Here is a 14028-nt window from a genome sequence, read left to right on the forward strand (position 1 = left end):
GTTGATAATTAGTGACGCCAGTTTAAATGTAGTGAGTGATAATTACTGACACCAGTGTAAATGTAGTGAGTGATAATTACTGACACCAGTGTAAATGTAGTGGGTGATAATTGTGACACCAGTGTAAATGTAGTGGGTGATAATTACTGACACCAGTGTAAATGTAGTGGGTGATAATTGTGACACCAGTGTAAATGTAGTGGGTGATAATTAGTGACACCAGTGTAAATGTAGTGGGTGATAATTAGTGACACCAGTGTAAATGTAGTGAGTGATAATTGTGACACCAGTGTAAACGTAGTGAGTGATAATTAGTGACACCAGTGTAAATGTAGTGAGTGTTAATAATGACACTAGTGTAAATGTAGTGGTTGATAATTAGTGACGCCAGTTTAAATGTAGTGAGTGATAATTACTGACACCAGTGTAAATGTAGTGGGTGATAATTAGTGATGCCTGTGTAAATGTAGTGGGTGATAATTACTGACACCAGTGTAAATGTAGTGAGTGATAATTGTGACACCAGTGTAAATGTAGTGGGTGATAATTACTGACACCAGTGTAAATGTAGTGAGTGATAATTGTGACACCAGTGTAAATGTAGTGGGTGATAATTGTGACACCAGTGTAAATGTAGTGGGTGATAATTACTGACACCAGTGTAAATGTAGTGAGTGATAATTACTGACACCAGTGTAAATGTAGTGAGTGATAATTAGTGACGCCAGTGTAAATGTAGTGAGTGATAATAGTGACACCAGTGTAAATGTAGTGGTTGATAATTAGTGACGCCAGTGTAAATGTAGTGAGTGATAATTACTGACACCAGTGTAAATGTAGTGAGTGATAATAGTGACACCAGTGTAAATGTAGTGAGTGATAATTACTGACACCAGTGTAAATGTAGTGAGTGATAATAGTGACACCAGTGTAAATGTAGTGAGTGATAATAGTGACACCAGTGTAAATGTAGTGAGTGATAATAGTGACACCAGTGTAAATGTAGTGAGTGATAATAGTGACACCAGTGTAAATGTAGTGAGTGATAATAGTGACACCAGTGTAAATGTAGTGAGTGATAATAGTGACACCAGTGTAAATGTAGTGGTTGATAATTAGTGACGCCAGTGTAAATGTAGTGAGTGATAATTACTGACACCAGTGTAAATGTAGTGAGTGATAATAGTGACACCAGTGTAAATGTAGTGAGTGATAATTACTGACACCAGTGTAAATGTAGTGAGTGATAATAGTGACACCAGTGTAAATGTAGTGAGTGATAATAGTGACACCAGTGTAAATGTAGTGAGTGATAATAGTGACACCAGTGTAAATGTAGTGAGTGATAATAGTGACACCAGTGTAAATGTAGTGAGTGATAATAGTGACACCAGTGTAAATGTAGTGAGTGATAATTACTGACACCAGTGTAAATGTAGTGAGTGATAATAGTGACACCAGTGTAAATGTAGTGAGTGATAATTACTGACACCAGTGTAAATGTAGTGAGTGATAATTACTGACACCAGTGTAAATGTAGTGAGTGATAATAGTGACACCAGTGTAAATGTAGTGAGTGATAATAGTGACACCAGTGTAAATGTAGTGGTTGATAATTAGTGACGCCAGTGTAAATGTAGTGAGTGATAATAGTGACACCAGTGTAAATGTAGTGGTTGATAATTAGTGACGCCAGTGTAAATGTAGTGAGTGATAATAATGACACTAGTGTAAATGTAGTGGTTGATAATTAGTGACGCCAGTGTAAATGTAGTGAGTGATAATTACTGACACCAGTGTAAATGTAGTGAGTGATAATAGTGACACCAGTGTAAATGTAGTGAGTGATAATTACTGACACCAGTGTAAATGTAGTGAGTGATAATAGTGACACCAGTGTAAATGTAGTGAGTGATAATAGTGACACCAGTGTAAATGTAGTGAGTGATAATAGTGACACCAGTGTAAATGTAGTGAGTGATAATAGTGACACCAGTGTAAATGTAGTGAGTGATAATAGTGACACCAGTGTAAATGTAGTGAGTGATAATAGTGACACCAGTGTAAATGTAGTGAGTGATAATTACTGACACCAGTGTAAATGTAGTGAGTGATAATAGTGACACCAGTGTAAATGTAGTGAGTGATAATTACTGACACCAGTGTAAATGTAGTGAGTGATAATAGTGACACCAGTGTAAATGTAGTGAGTGATAATTACTGACACCAGTGTAAATGTAGTGAGTGATAATAGTGACACCAGTGTAAATGTAGTGGTTGATAATTAGTGACACCAGTGTAAATGTAGTGAGTGATAATTACTGACACCAGTGTAAATGTAGTGAGTGATAATAGTGACACCAGTGTAAATGTAGTGAGTGATAATAGTGACACCAGTGTAAATGTAGTGGTTGATAATTAGTGACGCCAGTGTAAATGTAGTGAGTGATAATAGTGACACCAGTGTAAATGTAGTGGTTGATAATTAGTGACGCCAGTGTAAATGTAGTGAGTGATAATAATGACACTAGTGTAAATGTAGTGGTTGATAATTAGTGACGCCAGTGTAAATGAAGTGAGTGATAATTACTGACACCAGTGTAAATGTAGTGAGTGATAATAGTGACACCAGTGTAAATGTAGTGAGTGATAATTACTGACACCAGTGTAAATGTAGTGAGTGATAATAGTGACACCAGTGTAAATGTAGTGAGTGATAATAGTGACACCAGTGTAAATGTAGTGAGTGATAATAGTGACACCAGTGTAAATGTAGTGAGTGATAATAGTGACACCAGTGTAAATGTAGTGAGTGATAATAGTGACACCAGTGTAAATGTAGTGGGTGATAATTGTGACACCAGTGTAAATGTAGTGAGTGATAATAATGACACCAGTGTAAATGTAGTGAGTGATAATAATGACACCAGTGTAAATGTAGTGAGTGATAATTGTGACACCAGTGTAAATGTAGTGAGTGATAATAATGACACCAGTGTAAATGTAGTGAGTGATAATTGTGACACCAGTGTAAATGTAGTGAGTGATAATTACTGACACCAGTGTAAATGTAGTGAGTGATAATAGTGACACCAGTGTAAATGTAGTGAGTGATAATAGTGACACCAGTGTAAATGTAGTGAGTGATAATTGTGACACCAGTGTAAATGTAGTGAGTGATAATAGTGACACCAGTGTAAATGTAGTGAGTGATAATAGTGACACCAGTGTAAATGTAGTGGGTGATAATTGTGACACCAGTGTAAATGTAGTGAGTGATAATAATGACACCAGTGTAAATGTAGTGAGTGATAATAATGACACCAGTGTAAATGTAGTGAGTGATAATTGTGACACCAGTGTAAATGTAGTGAGTGATAATAATGACACCAGTGTAAATGTAGTGAGTGATAATTGTGACACCAGTGTAAATGTAGTGAGTGATAATTACTGACACCAGTGTAAATGTAGTGAGTGATAATAGTGACACCAGTGTAAATGTAGTGAGTGATAATAGTGACACCAGTGTAAATGTAGTGAGTGATAATTGTGACACCAGTGTAAATGTAGTGAGTGATAATAGTGACACCAGTGTAAATGTAGTGAGTGATAATAGTGACACCAGTGTAAATGTATGCAGTTTATCCATATAGATGGTTACACACCAGAAGCGTAGGCTGCCTGTTACTTGGACTGAACTAAGATATCTGAGCAGACACAATAGTGCTGTTAGGATAAAGAGAAAAAGAAGAGACTGTGGAGTCCGTCCTCTGCGCTGTTCTCAGATAACATTACATGTGGTCAGATGTAGACCGTCCCGTTATTTAATGTGATGAACAGTTATGTGTTGTGGCCATGATATACTGATCATTAAGGGCTCTATGTATTACAATCCGCATTGGTAATGCAGATTGTAGTGTGATATTACCGACTGAATTTGCATTGCGATATCACAGGGATTTACTAGAAATCCTTGTGATAAAGCTGTGTCCCTGCGAATCCCCTCCGCACACTTATCACAGTATTTGCGCCCAAAATACAGTGACAAGTGCCTGCGCATGCGCCGACCGACCATCGCTAAGCCCTGCCCCTTGTTGCTAAGCTCCACCCCCGTGACCTCCCCTCCCTTAATTACACTTACCTGCAGTGATCGGTGCTCCGGTGATGTCCTCTGTGGCTCCGGTCAGCTGACATCCCATCCTGCACTGGGACCCGGTCAAGTGACGACCGGGCTCCAGTGCAAGATAGGAGACCAGCTGACCGGAGGGAGGACCTCACCGGAGCACCGATCACCGGTCCCTAGACTCAGCTTTTTTTTCCTAATTTTGTTTTCTTTCTTTTGGCAGTGTGTGAGCGTATGGTCTGTATCCACACAGCTGGTCACTGGGGCCGGCTCCGGGCTCTGCTCTGCCTGTTAAAGGCAGGATTACGGTAACCGGGGGAGACCCTGGATAACGCCACCTCCAGGTGACGTTATTACCACAGGGCTTTCCCTGGTATTTTCTCACAATTTATTTTTAGTAACTATGGTTGGATCACATTTCTTATTACAATGATGGGAAATGCGATCTGGTTACCTTGAATAAATGATAATTAGGGCTTGGAGTATAATTTTACGAATTCTACTCCAATTGCCCTGTAATAACTACAGGTGATACTAAAATAATGTGAAAAGGGTGTGAAAACACAAAACAGCCTTTATCACTTTATTTTAGTAAAAATAATGTTAATAAATAGAGCCCTATGTGTAAATGACATGTTTATTGGTCAGAATTACAGTTTTTATTGAAACCTTTACAAACAAGTTGTAGAATAAAATATATGTTATATGATGTTTACAGACTTTTCTTTTGTTTTTAGGTTCGGAATTATCCTTCTTACACCTCATGTAACAATGAGCAAAGAGAGGTGAGTGTGTACTGTACATTAGTGATGAGAGAGGTGAGTGTGTACTGTACATTAGTGATGAGAGAGGGGAGTGAGTACTGTACATTAGTGATGAGAGAGGGGAGTGTGTACTGTACATTAGTGATGAGAGAGGTGAGTGTGTACTGTACATTAGTGATGAGAGAGGGGAGTGAGTACTGTACATATAGTGATGTGACTGTGTATATTAGTGATGAGAGAGGTGAGTGTGTACTGTACATTAGTGATGAGAGAGGTGGTGAGTGTGTACTGTACATTAGTGATGAGAGAGGGGAGTGAGTACTGTACATATAGTGATGTGACTGTGTATATTAGTGATGAGAGAGGTGAGTGTGTACTGTACATTAGTGATGTAACTGTATATTAGTGATGAGAGAGGTGAGTGTGTACTGTACATTAGTGGTGAGAGAGGTGAGTGTGTAGTGTACATTAGTGATGAGAGAGGTGAGTGTGTACTGTACATTAGTGATGATGAGAGAGGTGAGGTGTGTACTGTACATATAGTGATGTGACTGTACATTAGGGATGATGAGAGAGGTGAGGTGTGTACTGTACATATAGTGATGTGACTGTACATTAGTGATGAGAGAGGTGAGTGTGTACTGTACATATAGTGATGTGACTGTGTATATTAGTGATGAGAGAGGTGAGTGTGTACTGTACATTAGTGATGATGAGAGAGGTGAGGTGTGTACTGTACATATAGTGATGTGACTGTACATTAGTGATGAGAGAGGTGAGTGTGTACTGTACATATAGTGATGTGACTGTGTATATTAGTGATGAGAGAGGTGAGTGTGTACTGTACATTAGTGGTGAGAGAGGTGAGTGTGTACTGTACATTAGTGATGAGAGAGGTGGTGAGTGTGTACTGTACATTAGTGATGAGAGAGGGGAGTGAGTACTGTACATATAGTGATGTGACTGTGTATATTAGTGATGAGAGAGGTGAGTGTGTACTGTACATATAGTGATGTGACTGTGTATATTAGTGATGAGAGAGGTGAGTGTGTACTGTACATTAGTGGTGAGAGAGGTGAGTGTGTACTGTACATTAGTGATGAGAGAGGTGGTGAGTGTGTACTGTACATTAGTGATGAGAGAGGGGAGTGAGTACTGTACATATAGTGATGTGACTGTGTATATTAGTGATGAGAGAGGTGAGTGTGTACTGTACATATAGTGATGTGACTGTGTATATTAGTGATGAGAGAGGTGAGTGTGTACTGTACATTAGTGGTGAGAGAGGTGAGTGTGTACTGTACATTAGTGATGTGACAGGGAAGTGAGTACTGTACATATAGTGATGTGACTGTGTACATTAATCATGAGAGAGGTGAGTGTGTACTGTACATAGTGATGAGAGGTGACGTGTGTACTGTACATATAGTGATGTGACTGTGTACATTAGTGATGAGAGAGGTGAGTGTGTACTGTACATTAGTGGTGAGAGAGGTGAGTGTGTACTGTACATATAGTGATGTGACTGTGTATATTAGTGATGAGAGAGGTGAGTGTGTACTGTACATATAGTGATGTGACTGTGTATATTAGTGATGAGAGAGGTGAGTGTGTACTGTACATTAGTGATGAGAGAGGTGAGTGTGTACTGTACATTAGTGGTGAGAGAGGTGACGTGTGTACTGTACATATAGTGATGTGACTGTGTATATTAGTGATGAGAGAGGTGAGTGTGTACTGTACATTAGTGATGAGAGAGGTGAGTGTGTACTGTACATTAGTGGTGAGAGAGGTGACGTGTGTACTGTACATATAGTGATGTGACTTTGTACATTAGTCATGAGAGAGGTGACGTGTGTACTGTACATATAGTGATGTGACTTTGTACATTAGTCATGAGAGAGGTGACGTGTGTACTGTACATAGTGATATGACTGTGATTATGAGAGAAATGAGAGAAATGTGTACTGCTCATATAGGGGCCTATTCATAATCACTTAATTGTCACAAAAGCAGGTGAAAAAGCACATTTTCACCTGCAATTGTGACATTTAAGTATTCGGACCATTCATTAAGAAGGTGAAGCAGGAGATATCACAGATATCTCTTATTTTACTTCTGTTTGTAGAATGGCCGCTGTCCTCATACACTAGTATCACAGATATCTCCTGCTTACCTTCCTCTCCCGTAATGGCCGCTGTCCCCATACACTAGTATCACAGATATCTCCTGCTTACCTTTCTCTCCCTGAATGACCCCCTGTCCCCATACACTAGTATCACAGATCTCATGCTTACCTTTCTCTCCCTGAATGACCCCCTGTCCCCATACACTAGTATCACATATCTCCTACTTACCTTTCTCTCCCTGAATGACCCCCTGTCCTCATACACTAGTATCACAGATATCTCCTACTTACCTTCCTCTCCTGGAATGGCCCGCTGTCCCCATACACTAGTATCACAGATATCTCCTGCTTACCTTCCTCTCCCGGAATGGCCGCTGTCCCCATATACTAGTATCACAGATATCTCCTGCTTACCTTCCTCTCCCGGAATGTCCTCTGTCCTCATACACTAGTATCACAGATATCTCCTGCTTACCTATCTCTCCCGGAATGGCCCGCTGTCCCCATACACTAGTATCACAGATATCTCCTGCTTACCTTCCTCTCCCGGAATGTCCCGCTGTCCCCATACACTAGTATCACAGATATCTCCTGCTTACCTTCCTGGCCCGGAATGTCCCGCTGTCCCCATACACTAGTATCACAGATATCTCCTGCTTACCTTCCTATCCCGGAATGGCCGCTGTCCCCTTACACTAGTATCACAGATATCTCCTGCTTACCTTCCTATCCCGGAATGGCCGCTGTCCCCATACACTAGTATCACAGATATCTCCTGCTTACCTTCCTCTCCCGGAATGGCCGCTGTCCTCATACACTAGTATCACAGATATCTCCTGCTTACCTTCCTCTCCCGGAATGGCCCGCTGTCCTCATACACTAGTATCACAGATATATCCTGCTTACCTTCCTCTCCCGGAATGGCCGCTGTCCCCATACACTAGTATCACAGATATCTCCTGCTTACCTTCCTCTCCCGGAATGGCCGCTGTCCCCATACACTAGTATCACAGATATCTCCTGCTTACCTTCCTCTCCCGGAATGGCCCGCTGTCCTCATACACTAGTATCACAGATATCTCCTGCTTACCTTTCACTCCCGGAATGGCCGCTGTCCCCATACACTAGTATCACAGATATCTCCTGCTTACCTTCCTCTCCCGGAATGGCCGCTGTCCCCATACACTAGTATCACAGATATCTCCTGCTTACCTTCCTCTCCCGGAATGGCCCGCTGTCCTCATACACTAGTATCACAGATATCTCCTGCTTACCTTTCACTCCCGGAATGGCCGCTGTCCCCATACACTAGTATCACAGATATCTCCTGCTTACCTTCCTCTCCCGGAATGGCCGCTGTCCCCATACACTAGTATCACAGATATCTCCTGCTTACCTTCCTCTCCCGGAATGGCCGCTGTCCCCATACACTAGTATCACAGATATCTCCTGCTTACCTTCCTCTCCCGGAATGGCCGCTGTCCCCATATACTAGTATCACAGATATCTCCTGCTTACCTTCCTCTCCCGGAATGTCCTCTGTCCTCATACACTAGTATCACAGATATCTCCTGCTTACCTTCCTCTCCCGGAATGTCCTCTGTCCCCATACACTAGTATCACAGATATCTCCTGCTTACCTTCCTCTCCCGGAATGTCCTCTGTCCTCATACACTAGTATCACAGATATCTCCTGCTTACCTTCCTCTCCCGGAATGTCCCGCTGTCCCCATACACTAGTATCACAGATATCTCCTGCTTACCTTCCTGGCCCGGAATGTCCCGCTGTCCCCATACACTAGTATCACAGATATCTCCTGCTTACCTTCCTATCCCGGAATGGCCGCTGTCCCCTTACACTAGTATCACAGATATCTCCTGCTTACCTTCCTATCCCGGAATGGCCGCTGTCCCCATACACTAGTATCACAGATATCTCCTGCTTACCTTCCTCTCCCGGAATGGCCGCTGTCCTCATACACTAGTATCACAGATATCTCCTGCTTACCTTCCTCTCCCGGAATGGCCCGCTGTCCTCATACACTAGTATCACAGATATATCCTGCTTACCTTCCTCTCCCGGAATGGCCGCTGTCCCCATACACTAGTATCACAGATATCTCCTGCTTACCTTCCTCTCCCGGAATGGCCGCTGTCCCCATACACTAGTATCACAGATATCTCCTGCTTACCTTCCTCTCCCGGAATGGCCCGCTGTCCTCATACACTAGTATCACAGATATCTCCTGCTTACCTTTCACTCCCGGAATGGCCGCTGTCCCCATACACTAGTATCACAGATATCTCCTGCTTACCTTCCTCTCCCGGAATGGCCGCTGTCCCCATACACTAGTATCACAGATATCTCCTGCTTACCTTCCTCTCCCGGAATGGCCGCTGTCCCCATACACTAGTATCACAGATATCTCCTGCTTACCTTCCTCTCCCGGAATGGCCGCTGTCCCCATATACTAGTATCACAGATATCTCCTGCTTACCTTCCTCTCCCGGAATGTCCTCTGTCCTCATACACTAGTATCACAGATATCTCCTGCTTACCTTCCTCTCCCGGAATGTCCTCTGTCCCCATACACTAGTATCACAGATATCTCCTGCTTACCTTCCTCTCCCGGAATGTCCTCTGTCCTCATACACTAGTATCACAGATATCTCCTGCTTACCTTCCTCTCCCGGAATGGCCGCTGTCCTCATACACTAGTATCACAGATATCTCCTGCTTACCTTCCTCTCCCGGAATGGCCGCTGTCCCCATACACTAGTATCACAGATATCTCCTGCTTACCTTCCTCTCCCGGAATGGCCGCTGTCCCCATACACTAGTATCACAGATATCTCCTGCTTACCTTTCTCTCCCGGAATGGCCGCTGTCCCCATACACTAGTATCACAGATATCTCCTGCTTACCTTCCTCTCCCGGAATGTCCTCTGTCCTCATACACTAGTATCACAGATATCTCCTGCTTACCTTCCTCTCCTGGAATGGCTGCTGTCCCCATACACTAGTATGGGGACAGAATTCATCAAGCTCTGAAAATATTATATATCCGGAGCTTGACTGCGGGAGCATTCGCCATTTTCAGATGGCAAATACCCCCACTAGGGGTTCACAACCAGCTCTTCCCTATGGGAATTAGGTCCGGGTTGCGAGAAGGGATCCTTTCGGATCCCGCCGCCCCTGTTCGGCTCCTTCCGCCGGATGTTGGGGCTCTTGTGCGCATGCGTGACCTGAAGGTTGCGCATTCGCACCCCTTTCACTGCTTTGAAAGGAGCAGTGAAAAGATTCACTGCTCCGAAAAGGAGCAGTGAGGCCGCTCGTGGGGGCAGCTGATTTCACATCAGCTGCCACCGCATCGGAGCAATGCTGAATTGCTCTGGTGGCCGGGGCGAATTACAATGTTAATTATCGGGGTCTGTTCGGACCCCGATAATTAACATCATGAATAGGCCCCATAGTGATGTGACTGTGTGTATTAGTGATTACACTACACAACAATGATAATGTTTCCCATGTGACAATAGTTACCTCTAATTGATGTCAGCAGCAAAGAATGAATCTAACATGTAAACCTCTGTTAGCTCTGAGTTGTGAGATATAGCCCATGTATGACGATGTCGGGGTATTCCTAGTGACGTGGGCAGAATGGAGAGAATCTCTGCGCAGAGGGGGCGGGGCCTAATGACCCAATGAAATCAATCAGTTATTTGTCCCCTCCCCTATTCAAATATATGCGATTCACTGGATTCCCCCACAAGATAACTGTGGTGCACTGAGTGACAGCATAGGGAGCGATTCCACCAAGACATCTCAGCAATGGGACAAAGATATCAGGGGAGGTGACAGTGACAAGAGATGCCCCAGGGGAGGAGTACAAGCGACAAGCAAAGAGAAAGCCCCCCCATGTATAGGCCACTATATTACATAATACTTTCCTATGCTGTATGTGTGTTTCCTATGCTGTATGTTTGTTTCCTATGCTGTATGTGTGTTTCCTATGCTGTATGTGTGTTTCCTATGCTGTATGTATGTTTCCTATGCTGTATGTATGTTTCCTATGCTGTATGTTTGTTTCCTATGCTGTATGTTTGTTTCCTATGCTGTTTGTTTCCTATGCTGTATGTTTGTTTCCTATGCTGTATGTTTGTTTCCTATGCTGTATGTTTCCTATGCTGTATGTGTGTTTCCTATGCTGTATGTTTCCTATGCTGTATGTTTCCTATGCTGTATGTTTCCTATGCTGTATGTTTCCTATGCTGTATGGTTCCTATGCTGTATGGTTCCTATGCTGTATGGTTCCTATGCTGTATGGTTCCTATGCTGTATGGTTCCTATGCTGTATGGTTCCTATGCTGTATGATTGTTTCCTATGCTGTATGTATGTTTCCTATGCTGTATGTATGTTTCCTATGCTGTATGTTTGTTTCCTGTGCTGTATGTTTCCTATGCTGTATGTATGTTTCCTATGCTGTATGTTTCCTATGCTGTATGTTTCCTATGCTGTATGTATGTTTCCTATGCTGTGTGTATGTTTCCTATGCTGTGTATATGTTTCCTATGCTGTGTGTATGTTTCCTATGCTGTATGTATGTTTCCTATGCTGTGTGTTTGTTTCCTATGCTGTGTGTTTGTTTCCTATGCTGTATGTTTGTTTCCTATGCTGTATGTGTGTTTCCTATGCTGTGTGTGTGTTTCCTATGCTGTGTGTGTGTTTCCTATGCTGTATGTGTGTTTCCTATGCTGTATGTGTGTTTCCTATGCTGTATGTGTGTTTCCTATGCTGTATGTGTGTTTCCTATGCTGTATGTGTGTTTCCTATGCTGTATGTGTGTTTCCTATGCTGTATGTTTCCTATGCTGTATGTTTCCTATGCTGTGTGTCTGTTTCCTATGCTGTGTGTCTGTTTCCTATGCTGTATGTATGTTTCCTATGCTGTATGTATGTTTCCTATGCTGTATGGTTCCCATGCTGTATGATTGTTTCCTATGCTGTATGTGTGTTTCCTATGCTGTATGTGTGTTTCCTATGCTGTATGTGTGTTTCCTATGCTGTGTGTATGTTTCCTATGCTGTATGTATGTTTCCTATGCTGTATGTATGTTTCCTATGCTGTATGTGTGTTTCCTATGCTGTATGTGTGTTTCCTATGCTGTATGTGTGTTTCCTATGCTGTATGTGTGTTTCCTATGCTGTATGTGTGTTTCCTATGCTGTATGTTTCCTATGCTGTGTGTCTGTTTCCTATGCTGTATGTATGTTTCCTGTGCTGTATGTATGTTTCCTATGCTGTATGGTTCCCATGCTGTATGATTGTTTCCTATGCTGTATGTGTGTTTCCTATGCTGTATGTGTGTTTCCTATGCTGTATGTGTGTTTCCTATGCTGTGTGTATGTTTCCTATGCTGTATGTATGTTTCCTATGCTGTATGTATGTTTCCTATGCTGTATGTTTGTTTCCTATGCTGTATGTTTCCTATGCTGTATGTTTCCTATGCTGTATGTTTCCTATGCTGTATGTTTCCTATGCTGTATGTATGTTTCCTATGCTGTATGTGTGTTTCCTATGCTGTGTGTATGTTTCCTATGCTGTATGTTTGTTTCCTATGCTGTATGTTTGTTTCCTATGCTCTATGTTTGTTTCCTATGCTGTATGTTTGTTTCCTATGCTGTATGTATGTTTCCTATGCTGTGTGTATGTTTCCTATGCTGTGTGTTTGTTTCCTATGCTGTGTGTTTGTTTCCTATGCTGTATGTCTGTTTCCTATGCTGTATGTATGTTTCCTATGCTGTATGTGTGTTTCCTATGCTGTATGTGTGTTTCCTATGCTGTATGTGTGTTTCCTATGCTGTATGTTTCCTATGCTGTATGTGTGTTTCCTATGCTGTATGTGTGTTTCCTATGCTGTATGTGTGTTTCCTATGCTGTATGTGTGTTTCCTATGCTGTATGTTTGTTTCCTGTGCTGTATGTTTCCTATGCTGTATGTATGTATGTTTCCTATGCTGTATGTTTCCTATGCTGTATTTATGTTTCCTATGCTGTATGTATGTTTCCTATGCTGTATGTTTGTTTCCTATGCTGTATGTATGTTTCCTATGCTGTATGTTTCCTATGCTATATGTATGTTTCCTATGCTGTATGTTTCCTATGCTGTATGTTTCCTATGCTGTATGTTTCCTATGCTGTATGTTTCCTATGCTGTATGTATGTTTCCTATGCTGTATGTATGTTTCCTATGCTGTATGTATGTTTCCTATGCTGTATGTATGTTTCCTATGCTGTATGTTTCCTATGCTATATGTATGTTTCCTATGTTGTATGTTTCCTATGCTGTATGTTTCCTAGGCTGTATGTTTCCTAGGCTGTATGTTTCCTAGGCTGTATGTTTCCTAGGCTGTATGTATGTTTCCTATGCTGTATGTTTGTTTCCTATGATGTATGTTTCCTATGCTGTATGTATGCATCCTATGCTGTGTGTTCCCTATGCTGTATGTATGGTTCCTATGCTGTATGTTTCCTATGCTGTATGAATGTTTCCTATGCTGTATGTTTCCTGTGCTGTATGTTTGTTTCCTATGCTGTATGTATCCTATGCTGTATGTATGTTTCCTATGCTGTATGTATGTTTCCTATGCTGTATGTATGTATCCTATGCTGTATGTATGTTTCCTATGCTGTATGTTACCTATGCTGTATGTATGTATCCTATGCTGTATGTATGTATCCTATGCTGTATGTATGTATCCTATACTGTATGTATGTTTCCTATGCTGTATGTTTGATTCCTGTGCTGTATGTTTATTTCCTATGCTGTATGTTTCCTATGCTGTATGTATGTTTCCTATGCTGTATGTATGTTTCCTATGCTGTATGTTCCCTGTGCTGTATGTATGTTTCCTATGCTGTATGTTTCCTGTGCTGTATGTATGTTTCCTATGCTGTATGTATGTTTCCTATGCTGTATGTTTCCTATGCTGTATGTTTCCTGTGCTGTATGTT

General features: G+C 41.9%; 1 protein-coding gene across 1 annotated transcript in view; it reads left to right on the forward strand.

Annotated features, from left to right (window-relative positions):
* Nucleotides 1-14028, forward strand: part of LOC148439554 (uncharacterized) — a 262816-nt gene that overhangs the window by 110559 nt on the left and 138229 nt on the right. The window contains exon 8 of the mRNA XM_088464593.1: nucleotides 4861-4908. Coding sequence (XP_088320719.1) covers nucleotides 4861-4908 — 48 coding nt within the window. The remainder of the gene's footprint in view (nucleotides 1-4860; nucleotides 4909-14028) is intronic.

The sequence above is a fragment of the Taudactylus pleione genome, unplaced genomic scaffold, assembly GCF_031769625.1.
Source record: "Taudactylus pleione unplaced genomic scaffold, aTauple2 ptg001711l, whole genome shotgun sequence".
Lineage (NCBI taxonomy): Eukaryota > Metazoa > Chordata > Amphibia > Anura > Myobatrachidae > Taudactylus > Taudactylus pleione.